At 40.7% G+C, this 14,069-nt stretch overlaps 1 protein-coding gene across 1 annotated transcript in view; it reads right to left on the bottom strand.

Moving 5' to 3' along the window:
- DIAPH3 (diaphanous related formin 3) overlaps window positions 1–13,509 on the bottom strand; it is a 205,032-nt gene extending 191,523 nt beyond the window's left edge. Inside the window, exons 1-2 of the mRNA XM_041407327.1 lie at window positions 13,233–13,509; window positions 1,841–1,873 (exon numbers count right to left, since the gene is read on the bottom strand). Of these exons, the coding sequence (XP_041263261.1) occupies window positions 1,841–1,873; window positions 13,233–13,382 (183 nt within the window). The 5' untranslated portion in view covers window positions 13,383–13,509. The remainder of the gene's footprint in view (window positions 1–1,840; window positions 1,874–13,232) is intronic.
- Between the last annotated feature and the right edge of the window lie 560 nt (window positions 13,510–14,069).

Here is a 14,069-nt window from a genome sequence, read left to right as displayed (position 1 = left end):
TCCATCTCTGCAGATAGCAAACAATCAAGCTAAAAGAAGCACATGTGTAAAAACCAAGGTTTTCGAACTTAATGAGGATTTATCGCTAAAAGTAGACAATTCATCAGCATCTCACAAATAATCCAATTTAGATATTGAAAAGCAGTCTGCATTTTAGATTCTCAGCATGCTGCTAACATACCTGAATCTACAAACAAAAGAAGTTCCTGGTCACCAACATACAACTGTATTTGTAAGAAATGGGAAATATAAATATTTCATAAAGCATAATGCAGCAGTTAACATGCAAGTGGCTGCCCATGAGAAGAAAGGAAATACATTATTTCATTGAAAGCTACAAAATCAAGTCATCTTAAACCTTCAATTTCTTTACCTTCTCTTACTACAAATTTTGTTCTTGTCCCAGAATCACACACAGAAAGAGTAAACCAACAGAAAACTGAAATAGAGGAATAAAAGGTGTCCATTTAAAAGCACACCCTCATTCCAAGATGATGTTGCAAGCAAACAGAGTATCTCCCTTTACATGTATCTAAAAGTTCTCAAATGTTGTGGTGTTGTAATTTATTTCACTGTTAGCCTTTTACTAAATAGCTACAGCCTACTTTTTAAAAATATATATTCATATGAACAATTTGGTAATACCCTGCAAATGAAGTTTCATTACTCTGTGAAGGGGTCTTTTTCATGCTCTGAGAAATTTAGGGAGTTGGGGAAATGTCTGTTTACTACAGAGCTGACAGACTTTTTGTCCTTATTCAAAAAATCCACAATAAAACCTGCCGATTTTATGGGGCTACAATTACAGATTGGACAAGTCCAATAAGCTCTGTAAAGTACAAGTGCAAAAGGCAGCAGTCTAGCCTCTTTAAAAACAAAAAAAAGGTACCTCACAAAAACAAACAGCAAGATCTCGTGTATCCCAACTACAACCCTTACATGGCACTATCAAAACTTGTTTTCTAGTTACCAGAAAATACTTTTGCTTTCAGAAAGCTGATAGCATTTCCTTAGCTTTCCAAGATAAACACAAGTTTATGCAATCAAACTTGTATTATCAGCCAGTCAGACTCAAATTTCTTAATAACAATTTCCATCCAATGAAATTCTGCTAAAGAAATAGAAACAATTATTTAAGTCAAACTAGTACTGATAGACATAAATCTCTCTGCACTTCAGCTCCCAGTTACACACAGAAGTACTTCAGCAAGAACTCTGTATAGCACTGAAGTCATAACAGCTGATCTTTAGGTGATGACAAAACACTACTTCCTAGATAAATTCAAAGACTTTGTAAAATTACGTATTTTAAGAAAAAATATTATTACCCACAAAACAATAGTAGAGGCAGTGAAATAAGTAACTCCAAAAGCAAGAAAAAAATCTGGTTAGATACAGAACCTCATCTCTGATCAAATTTGATAAACACTGTTAAACATGACACTGAATATACTTAAGGTGGTTTGAACAAGCATTAATGAGTTTCACAAGCAAATCTTACTTTGTTAAACATGTTATTTTAAGCTAGCCATGCAGCCTAAGTAACTTTGATATTAAACATGCAATCACAGATATCTTAACTATAGTGCATGTAGATTGGCACAATTACCTGTGTCAGGCTCATTTAGCTGTGATTAGAGCATACTTCAAAGCCATCCATACATTTTTGCTACTTGTACTGATTATGTTACAGCTAATTACCAGTTCAGTGAGACTTTGCCAATTAACTAAATTATCCTCAAAGTTAAGATATTTTCTTGTATTAGTAAGGTTATTTTTATTGCATTAGCAGTAAGGTTATTTGCTTAGCCCAGCCAAAGCAAAACTTAAGTTGTCTTACCACATCATCTGTCAGTGTCTTGATATTTAAGTGCTGTAAATCAAACAGGAAAGCAGTCATGTCAAAATTGTTCAGTAAAAAAAAAAAAAGCTCAGTTATTTGTATTTAAAATCACATGCAAATTAAACAGTGTTGAATCCTGACACCTGAAATGAACCAAGTTTCTTGGCAAGCTGTACCTTGCTGGTTTACAATGCACAGCAAGTTATACAGATTTGAAAAGTCTTCCATTTGATCCTCCAACAGAACATCAAAATACTGTGAAACAAGCACAGCTTGAAACAAGTTGTGTTTTATTATATTTCATAACTAAGTTATGCTTTATAGCTACATATACAGATGACCTGTGCAAAATTCAGCTACAAGAGGCTTCTTCTTAAGATGGCTGTGGGGACACCAACAACAAATCAACCAGAGATTTCAAACTCAATAGAAGAACACAGAGCTCCTCAAGAGTTCAAAACTATCCATCAAGCTACAACACTCAAATTACTCACAGTTGAATAGTCTCAAGTAATGCCTCTGAGTAATGCAAGCAGAACGTGAACTTGCGAGCAGAAACTGAACTAAGCATTTAATAATAGTAGCATTCAAAAAAATCTATAGATCACTCAAAACAGCAGTTTCTGAACCAACATTTGCTCTCCACTGCATATTTACAAACACAGCAAGTGCTAGGATGTACAGCTCTTACACAAAACCAAAGAGCAGCACAGCACATTGGCGACTGATGAGTCAGTATTGCAGGGTTCCCATGTATCATTTTTATGAGGAGGTTGAGAACAGATTAAGCAGGAAAATGTCAAGAATGTGAAGTCACATACTTATTGAGGTGGACTCTTACCCTTCTCTTAGACTCCCCTCTCTGCCTACTGTGCACAGCTTGGCAACAGCTACAGCAACTGTCAACAACTATATCCTAATTAACCAGATTTGGAAACTCTTCACCAAGTCAACAATAATTGTCTATCACTCTCTACAACCTCTATAAAGGAGATTATAGCAAGGGGAGAGTCAGTCTCTTCTCTCAGTTAACAAGCAATAGAGCAAGAGGAAACGGCCTCAAATTGAAACACTGGAGGTTAGCTTGGATATTAAGAAAAATTTATTCACTGAAAGGGTAGCCAAGCATTGGAGCAGGTTGCCCAGGGAAGTGTAGAATCAACATCCCTGGAAGTGTTCAAAAGTCATGCAGAGACATATCACTTGAGTGTGGCAGTGAAAGTGGTGGTGCTAGGTTAATGATGATGACCTCAGAGGCTTCCAACTTTAATGGTTCTATGATTGGGACCATTACTTCTGACATCTTCTCTGGTTCATCCCTCAGAATTAAAGAACAATATGTGTCAACAATGTTTGACAATAAGTCAAACATTATCACACAATAGCTCTAGTCTGAATAGTGTCAAGAAACTGAGGAAGAAGTGTCTGATGAATGGTTATGAAGTTAAAAATAAAAGACAAATGAGGTGCAAGGAAACAGTATTCAGTAACACACTACGTTTTACTAAAAAAAAAAAAAAACAGTTAAAAAAGGTGCTAGGTCACTACTGAACCTTCATGATAATTCCATTCCATGTTCTAATAGGTGAGGATTTGTAATAAATGAAAACAACTATTCCACTCCAGCCAGAACACTGAAAATCTGTATACCAGTCTTTTCACTGGTGTTCTCCTGCCACAGGGGTAGATCAGACTTTTGCCTCACACACTGCTATAGAACTGGGGTTTATTACTTGCTTTTCCCATACTGCTAATTATCTGCAAAAGTAAAAGTGTAAACTGGTGTCATTTGCAAAAGCTCATGACTTTGCATTTAGCAAGGTTTGGTATAATACTTCTATCCTTAAGTGAGCAAAGCTACAAGAGAAAACACTAACATATGGTCTGACACTGCAACTAGATAGAGAAGAACATGAAAATTTATTCCTTTTTCAAACAGATGACTTAAATCACTAAGCCTTAAGCAATGCACAAATACCATCATGGAGCTCCTTTAACATGGCAAGAGATTACATAATCTGCTTAGAATGAAAACCACCTGCATTCTATCCTTTGAGTGGAAATTCAAGATTCATGTCAAACTCATGTACACTCCACTAAAAAAATGCGGGAAAGCAACAACATCAGGTTCATTTCCACTTAAGAACAGAGGCTGGATGTCTTGCAACTGCTCCATTCAAGACACCATCATCATTCAGGTAACCAGGCAATTTCAGACTCAGGTTTTGTTCTTTGAAAAAGACAGAAGTTAGCGGGATAGTTCAAGCCAGTATTTTATTTTTCATTTAAGTTGTGAAATTCAGCAGTGCAATTTACTATGATAACAAGTGAAAAGCTTCCCATTTGTATATCAGAACACCTCACTGACCCAAGTCATCTGACTAATTACTGAAAAAAAGACTACCACATTAAGGACACCCAAATGCTATAACAAACTCAACATACAGATATGAGCCTTCTCTCAAAGTCTTTGTCTTATTGGATACCTAGAGTACGGAAGTCTTAAAATACCAGCAGTTATTTCATGAAAAGTTGTGGAGTCTAGTTTGAAGGCAAATGCTAAAAGCAGGTTCTTAAGTAGGAGTCTAGTTAACCAGCATCAAATATCAACATTGGTAACATATTTAGAGACTTCATAAAGGAGAAGAAATTCCATGCAAACTACAACCTAATGTTCAGCTCTTTCAGCACTCAAAACGTGAATGACTTGCTGTAAGACATCTCTAAAAACTTATTTAGTAAACTTTATGTTATATTGCTTCTCACTCAGAGGAGCTGGTTAAAACAGAACTGGGGTTCTCTTTTTCCCCTCTCCCTCACCAAGTCCTTCTTTTCTGAGAAGGCTGTAAAAAGTAAAATCAGTTGACAGCTTTACTGGTCTTCTACAGCATTCAAGGATAGAGATGTGTAACATTACATGTGGTCTTAACAACAACCACCACATTAAAGAAACTTACCACACTGGATCTTTCAATGGCATTGCATATAGAGGAGTGCTGTAGCTCAAGAACAAGAGCATATTTTTATTCTTGATAGGCCAAAGGAAACAAACATATTTCTAGTAAGGGTAAAAATAACTAGACCAGGAGTCAGGTAAATACCAGGTAGAGACTGGAGTGCTTTATTACCACAGGGACATAATTCTATTTTCAGACCCAGATATATCAGCTCACAAAAGACACATTCTGCTCAAGTGAACAGGTTGCCTTAAATACAGGCCCACAAGTAAATAAATATTACTTAAGTAATATCTCTATAATATTCAGTCACTGCTAAAAACATTAAGTAATTTTACAGAATACTGCTTCATAATGGATGAAAATATTTTTATGCTATTCTGAGCCTTCCACAAACTCCTCCACAATAACAAAACTATTGATTTGAAAGCATAGGAGCTATGTACAAGTATTCCTCTGGTCTGTTTATCATGTCAAAAGTAGATATGCAAAACTGAAAAACAAATTATTGATATTTTGATATTGATATAAACATGCTGGCATCACGTTTTCTAGTCAGAGATATAGGAAAGCACTAAGAAATTAAAGAGTTAAGCAGGACAGTTCAGAAGGAAATATTTGTTAGTTGCACCTACAGTTAAAAAAGCAGAAGTAACACCATTGCTTAGTCTTCAGCTATATTTTCATAAACTAAATTTTAAAATTGCACTCCTCAGTGTACCTTAGTTTTTAGTGTAAGACATGGAGGAAGAGGTCATTTTGTTTTGCAATTGAGTAGAAGCAGTGCACTTAAAGCTAAGTCAAATGAAAAGGAAATGCATAGGTATATCATTTTTGAAGAAAGCAAGCAATCTGACAGAATTACCCCTTATGGGAGATGATGTCCCTCAGACATACTGTTAAATAACCAGTGTCATAAGACAGAGGATATACACACACATGCAGCAGGTGGTACAGTGTTCTTGATGAGGTGGCAAAACTCCCAGGATAGTGAGTCTTAAACAGAAGCTGAAAGCTACAACAGGATACAAGAGCTGAGTTTCACAACACAAGCACAGCAATAAGATGGCTGCTCCTGAGACAGAGTACTGTGTCTCTTGAAAAGGTCACACATGAAGAAGACACGCGTGAGGCAACCTTCATACCACTCAGCTAAAGGAAGCCAAATACTCTTTGGCTTCATATACATTCACAGTAAAGAATCTTATTGTCATACTTATGCCTGAAAACTAGGCAAGAAAACTGTACTCCATAGCATAAGGCCTATAGAGCAGGTATTTTTTATTCGATGCCAGGAGTGAGGGGGCTAGCTCCACCACAAACTCACTCTTCTGTTCTTTGCACAGTACAAGCTTTTATACTTTTTCTACTTAATGTGCACATCATATTTCCTACCCTTCACACTGTAACACATTTTCTAATTACATGATTACATAAGCTCTTGTAGCACATACGTGGTTTCTGAAAGAGGTGGTCATCAGCCTCCTCGTGGTCGTTTTGGATGAAGGCTCAGAAGTCTTCCACGGGTGTGAACTTTTCACCTCTGTCTCCGCACATGTTCTATAAGCTTGTCTGCTCCAACAGCCAGTGGTTAGCTTTTTTGCAGTTAGCTTGTTCTGCTAAATTTGCTGATTTCTAAAAAGCTCTTCATTCACATACCCTGTTACAAAGTAACTCCTTTCCACATAGCTGCAGCTTTTTGCATAGCTCAAGCATTATCTCATTGACTCAGCATCAAAAGGAAGGAAGGGAGTAGGGGGCGAACCAGGGAGGGTGATGGGGCAACATTATCTTGTTGCTCAGGTATCAGTACCCAAGACGATGATCTTATACTGCACATCCAAACAGCAGTACATACTTGAAGTTCATTTGCTAGATAGAATGCAATAACTTGAGTGATTGCCTATATAATCACCCCAGTCAAGTGTGAGTAGAGACAGTAAAGCAAAGCAAAGCAATGACAAATCCTACATAATTGGATCAACAGTACTAGTCTGATCTTTTGTGTCATTACATCTATTTCCCTGTCCTCACATATGCATATTTATGGATGCGATTCTCTGTAGGTGTGGCACAAGCAGTTCAGGCAAACAGGATCAGAATTTAGGAGAATGACGTCTCACACAGGACTCTGATACCATGTCTAGAGCATTTTTTCCACCAGCACTACAGATCATTGTGGCCTGGAACCAATGAAGACTAGCCTAGTACAATAGTGAGTATAGTCTGTATCATCTAAGAGTTTTGGCACTCCACCAAAAGGGGCAGCATCTACATTCTCCACAAGTGGTCTTTGCACCATGGCACAAGCACAAAGTGATGTCACTCATCTAATTTTCTGAATGAAAGCAGATAGTTTAAACACAGATTGCTTGGTACTTAAACTCAGATCATGCCTGGCAGGGATGGGCATTGTTAGTATGACAGAAAGATCAACAAAATATGAGTTTTTGATCATAAATGAAAGTAGAAAACAGACAAGCATAGTGCCATACACCCCTGCCAATATGAGAGGGGTTTTAGGCATGCAACATAACAGGATTTCAGGCAACTAAACAACAGTTTCAACATGCATGTCCTCCACCACCTTGAAGTACTTCAATATACAAAAAAAAATTAAAAACCCACAGTCCAGATATTTTGTTTTGTGATATTCATTTTTTAAAGATGAAAACAAAGACACAAACCTACTTATAACACCCCCTCCAAACCACCATGCACATATATAAGTTCTTTGATAAATTAAAAAGAGCTTCCAGCCTGCATGTAGCTATGAGAAAAAAAATGGGAAAAAGGAGAGCTTAAGCAGGATGAGTTTTAGAAGAACCTGCTAACTTATGCCTGAACACTGAAACAAGACAAAAGAAGACTAGGGATGTTCATATAATCACATAATCCCCTCTGCACCTTTGTAAATTCAAAAGTGAGCGAGAATGCATTGTCATTAATATTATCACCAAAGAAAGATTCAACACTAGCTGGTTTTTAACCCCAAAGGATATTCTCCAGCAGAAACGCAAGTAGAAGACCAAATCAAGGACTGAAGGAAACCTGTAGACTCAGAGAAAAGTTTATTGGATGATTACAGAAAATGCTATCACTTTAGGATCTCCTTTGTAACAATATTCCCTCAGTAATTTTGCTACCTCAGTCTGAAAATGCAATTTACAAACTGCACAGCATTTCTTGCTTTTAATTTCCAATATACTACTTCAGCATTTAGATAATGGCTTTATCACACACTGTCTCTGCTGCTTGAAAAGCAGTCTGAAAAGCAATCAGGAGCAAAACTACCTTAACATGACAGGTTCTACACAGTAATATTCTTTAGGCATTGATGAGTTAAACTCAAAATTGGTGCTTACAGGTAAGATCATATAACAAAGTGCTATAACACAGCACTAAAATTTAGTATCATAACCCACAGTGTTAATTCATGCCAACAAAAATAACAGCATGAAGAATTTACAATTTTACAAAGCTGCGATAAAGTGTTTGAGGTAACATCTGTTCAGCAATCATTTCTTTAAAAGACTAATTTAGATTCAAGGTCTTACACTGCAGCATAACTGCAGCAATAATTCAGTCACTTTGTAATTAAAGATATTGACACAGATTGGTCTTACCTTTCTACTCTATGCCAGAGAAATGGAAGTGCTTTTCCTCTTAACTACATCTTTCTTTGATTTATAGACACTGTTAAATGCAACTGTTAATTTGTCTATTTTTAACAGATTGGTGTAAACAAACCCTTCTTGACTCATAAATTTCGTAAAGAACTTAATCAAAACCATAACCTGAAAGTCACTGAAGTCAGGTCAACGGTATACTGAAATTAACAGAAACACCTCTATAATAGCAACACGTCTAATTTGAGCTGGAAATTGAATTTGATCTTTTGAGGACCAGTGTCTACAATATGTAGTATCTGTAAAGTGCAGTTGGAAGTCACACAATATAGTGACATAATATAAGCCACATAATATTGTATTTTAAAAACACTGTAATGTTTTCCAAACATTTCTAAGGTGCGGGGGGGGCGGGAGAGGAATCAAGGAGAGCAAGGGGCAAACAATTGCTTTTTGCCCCACCCTGCCCTAGCAGATTTCAGAAATTTCTTGCTCAGTCAATGTATATATAGAGAACAGGTGAAATATCTGCCATCCTTCTGCAGATTTCCTCTTTTTACAAGGTCCTAAACCACAAGTGGTTTAGGGACAAACTTTCAATAAGCTGAAGTACCACAGTACCACAGAAATTTTTTTACTCTTTTAAAAGTCCCACTGCTCTAAAAACTTGGACCTGTTGAACAAAGTCATGCTGGTATGTGCTTCAAAATGAGCCATCACTCCTTCAAAAAAAGTATTTAAAATTATTCTGCAAAAGAACCGAGACAACTGAGGCTTAAAATTCATTCACTTCTTCTGAGAAGCTAGTTTGTTCACAATGAGTCCTTCAGGGCCTCATTTGACAGGGCTAAACAGTTATAGTGGCTGATTCCAATGCCTCTTTCTCCTCCCTCCACCTCTCATACGCAGTGGGTTTTTAAAAACTGTATTTTCTTCAGTTAAAAACAGAATTTTCTTTAGAAGGGAGAAAAAACAGGAGGCGCATGTTAATGATGTCACCTTTGTCAATAAGCAATCCAATTTCACCTCAAGGTTTGTCAGGGAATCACATTATTTTTCAGATTAGCATATCTGCTATGACAGATCAATATGTTGCATTGACTGGAAGGGTCCAACCTGGAACTTATTTTCAAGGCCTGAACACTGAGAAATATTGCACTCACATAATCCGTATTACTTGAGGTCAATAAATCTAACAGCTACTTTAATTTGACAGGCGTACACAGATAGAAATAAAACTGAGGGAACAGGAGGTATGGCACTCTAAGTACCCCACACAGAGAAAAGGGCATAAACTAAATCTAAGACTGGATTGCAGAGAGTTCAAAGATGTGAGAGCCAAGCTTTACACATTCACATACAAAACTAATTTAATTATTAAAATTACATTGAACATGTACTACAGAAAGAGTTAAATGCAATGAAGTCAAGTTGGAAAATACCTCTAAGATCATCAAGTCCCAGCCATAAACCAAACACTGCCAAGTCCATCACTAAACCATGTCCTTAAGTGCCACATCTACACATCTTTTCAACCACTCAACCACTCCTCTGGGCAGCCTCTTCCAATGCTTGACCACCCTTTCAGTGAAGAAAGTTTACTTAATACCCAATCTAAAACTACCCTGGCGCAACTTGAGGCCCTTTCCTCTTGTTCTGTCACTTGTTACTTAGGAGAGGACACTGACCTCCACCTCACTATAGCCTCCTTCCAGGCAGCTGGAGAGAGCAATAAGGTCAGCCAGTGAGTTAATGGCACACCTAGAATACAATCCATGTTCAATCCATAATTCTTCAGTCCCTATCAACATCCAAGGATAAAATCTTTGCTTTAAGACATTTAAAGATGAAAAATAGGACTACCGTTAGGGTGAAATGCTTTTGAAAATTGCAGTTTGACAAAGCATTCTCATGAATTAAGGGCATTCTCATCTATCCCTGCTTAAAGAGAAACTGGGAAGGGGAACAGGAAGAGGGCAAAATAAAAAAATTATCAAAATTCACACCTACCTACAAGATTACTACATACTCTATAAAACTGAGTCAGAACCCCAAATTCAACCCCCTTTATTTTCTGCAGCTGTGACTTCAACACCATGACCTTAAAAAACCAGTCAGCTGATACCTACCTTGAAACATTATCAAAATCACCCTTGCATAGCCTGGGAAGCCTAAACATATGCCCACCAAGCTCACCTGCACCAGAGAAAAGGCCTTCTTTCATTAAAAAGATGAGATTTCATATAAGAAAAAAAGCCTCAATGGCTTTTATTTCATATCTATCCACGTTCTACTCCCTAGAAACTATTGTACTGCCATTTTAACACATGATTAGCAAAAGTGAACATGATGGCAACACACCACTTCTGTTTTAGGACATAATTGTAGGAAAAAATGAAAACCATTGTGATATCTGCGTAAGAACTTGGCAGTCAAAGTATTGCTACTGAGTAAAACCTCTTGACCCAGAGCTCTTGTCAGCTGCAAACACACAAAAATCCATGACTCTCACGAAAGGAATCATCCAACCCTCAACTCATACAGTAGCAACACTATCCAATATTTTACAGTGGCCAGACCAAATGGGTTTCTCCTCACAGATCATATACTAAAGCATGTTGTGAGAGACTGGGAAGATCTGGTGTCACAAGACATTTTAGGATACATGTGTGGGGCAAGGGGCTGGTTGGGCCTCGCCTTGGTGAGGTGATGCCCTGCTCTGCACACACACCCCACTCCTGGGGTATCTCAGCTCCACACTGGCTCCTCCCTGGCACAGAGGAGGCAATGCTCCATACCGGGCCTCTGGAACCCCTAACCCAGCTCCCGAGTGGCCAAACAAACAGAAGTCCCACCCAGGGGAAGGGCCCAGGAAAGCCAAGGGGTATTTAAAGCCAAACACAAGGCAAGCACATGTCTTCACCCCACCTCCTCTTAGAATTTCTATCAGCTGAACACTGCTGCAACCCAGCAGCTGGTAGCTATGTGTGTCCTTTTTTATATCTTTTTTGTCTTCCTCTCCTTTTTCTTCTAATTCCCTCTTAGAATTTTTGAGTAACTTAAAATACATCTCAAAGCATTAACTTAGCCCATTCAACTTGGCAAACTTTAAGCCCTTTTGATTTTATATTGATTGAATGTTGCACTAAACCTTTTGCCAAAGATCTTTGATTTTCTGACGTTGCCAGTAAAGTTCTTTTTGTTGTTTTGACCTCTTGAGAATATCTTGTTGCTGTTTCTCCTGTACATCTAACTCAGAATACAGGAACAATTATGAGCCCTTTTGAAAGCCTCATCAAGTGAGGGGCCATGTCACCTGCACGGCTAAATCACGTGTCCCCAGTGGATAGACACACAGCCACTTACGAAGCCAAGCAAATAGCTCTAGGTCACAGTTTCATATATGCCCATTCTAACATGCAGAAAAAGGCACAGGGACATAGTTCCAACAGCAGTCTCTGCAGCCACAATACAAAAAGACAACAGCAAATAGGAATATTCCAGGAGCAAGCTGTGACCTTCCAGAACAGGTCTGGCCAGCCTGTTTGATACTCCTTATTGGCTAACTTTTTTGAACCTGTGCACAAGTGCCAGACACTCAAGCACATAACGCTTCGTAAATACACCTTAGAATCAAGAGTCTAATAATTTAAGTGTTATGGTGTCTCTTTTGTAATTATGTAACAAACACATTTTAGAGCAGGTGGGATCAGGGACAGCTGAACAAAGATCAACATGCATCACCTAAACATGAGCACGGGGTGCATGCATTTCCTCGGCATGTGGCAGACACTCCCTGAAAGGAGGTTGTATCCAGATGGGTTCAGCCCCTTCTCCCTGGCAACCAGCGACAGGATAAGAGGACACAGTCTCAAACTTCACCACGGGACGTTTAGGCTGGACATAATGAGGAATTTCTCACAGAAAGAGTGATTAGACATTGGAACAGGCTGCCCAGGAAGGTGGTGAAGTCACCATCCCTGAAAGTGTTTAAGGAAAGACCCAACACGGCACTCGGTGCCATGGCCTAGTTGACATGGTGGTGTTCGGTCATAAATTAGACTCAATTCCAGAGGTCTTCCCAACCCAACTGATTCTGTGGATATAAGGCCTATAGAACATATGTTGGTCCCAACTCTAATGCTTGGGATTTTCACCATGTCCAAACAAAAACTGGTTATTTCTGGGTACGCTGTGGTTAGAGCACATGTTGCAGACACATTATCTCGTGATAAGTGGTCTTGAGTTTCCCAGTTTCTCAGTGTGCTAGCCAAAAGCTTGTAAAAGCAGGCCTAGTGAAGAGAACTTCACTATGTCCTTTAAATGCAAAGACTGGTTTTTTTCATTGTAGAGTTTATATCACTAAAGTTAAAAACAAAACAAAACAAAACAAAAAAAAAAAAACCCAAAAAAAACAAACTCACAACAACAAAACAAACGCCGCAGTCCTATCAGAAGTAACACGGTGTAAGAGCTGGAAGTCTGTTCTATTCGAATCCCTTGCAACCATCGCTGTCACGCACCAAGTAAAGGCAATGAACCTTTGTGATGAAGGGCTCGGGGGAGACCTGAAAACTTGCTGCATCCTTTCACAGGGGCAAGCAAGAGGCAAGCTGGACCAGGAGGGATCAGCCTCCGAAGCCCAGCTGAGCTTGACGGCGCCACGTATTCCCACTCAGTGCCCCGGTCTCGGCGGGCCCCAGGCAGTGACTGGCCCCGGAAGGGACGGCGAGGGCGAGACGGGGGTGTCACCGCAGGCCCCACTCCTCGGGCACCCCCGCCGCGGGACCGGCTCGTACTTACGAATTTGGGCTTCCTGTTGTCCGCCGCCTCCTCGGGGCCCCCGGCGCTCCCGGTCCCCGGCGGGCCCTTCCGACGGAGCCCCTTGTTCTCCCGCCCGCCGCGACCCGGCGGCGAGGACGGGGCGCAGTAACGCGGCCGGGGCGGCTCCATGGCCGCGCACGGGCGAGGAAGGGAGATGGGCAGGGGGCGCGCTGCCCGCGATCGGGCCCAGGCCCGGCGGCCCCGGCCGAGCTGGGCGCCTGCGATTAGAGCGGCTTAGCTGGGCTCGGCCAGCAGGGCGCCGCGGGGGGAGGAGCGGGGCTCAGCGCTAAAGCCGCGGCCTCACCGCAGCGCGGGATTTAGCGAGGAGAAACCCCTAATCCCGCCACGCCCGAGCCGCGCGGGGCCGCGCGCTCCCAACGGCCGCGGCTGGCGGAGCGCGGCAACGTCCCGCCGTCCGAACCGTCCCGCCACCGCCGGCACCGCCCCCGCCCGCCCGCCGGCTTGGCCGCCCGTCCGCCGTGAGTCAGCGGCGCGCGCCGGGCCCCGCCCCGCCCCGCCGGACCGCGCGTGCCCCCGCCGGGAACGGGAGCGGCCCGCGGGGTGAGGTAGCGCCGCCTCCGGGGGACACACGCGCACGCAGAGGAACGGAGGGTTTGTTTCCCTCTGGTGCAAATCCTGTCTTCTCTGCATCCCGTCTGTTCAGGATCTGAACACGGGGCGGGTCCCTCACCTGTTTGCCGATTTCCAACAAGTGGCTTTGTTAAAAATTCTGATTCCATACTCAAGCCACTGTTTGACCAGTGAAAAGTGGTTCATCTATTTCTATATGACATTTTTATATCATTAGAGCACTGA

The sequence above is a fragment of the Onychostruthus taczanowskii genome, unplaced genomic scaffold (assembly GCF_017590055.1).
Source record: "Onychostruthus taczanowskii isolate IOZ18803 unplaced genomic scaffold, ASM1759005v1 scaffold26, whole genome shotgun sequence".
Lineage (NCBI taxonomy): Eukaryota > Metazoa > Chordata > Aves > Passeriformes > Passeridae > Onychostruthus > Onychostruthus taczanowskii.
The sequence above is the reverse complement of the archived record's forward strand: the minus strand, read 5'-3'. Positions and strand labels throughout refer to the sequence as shown.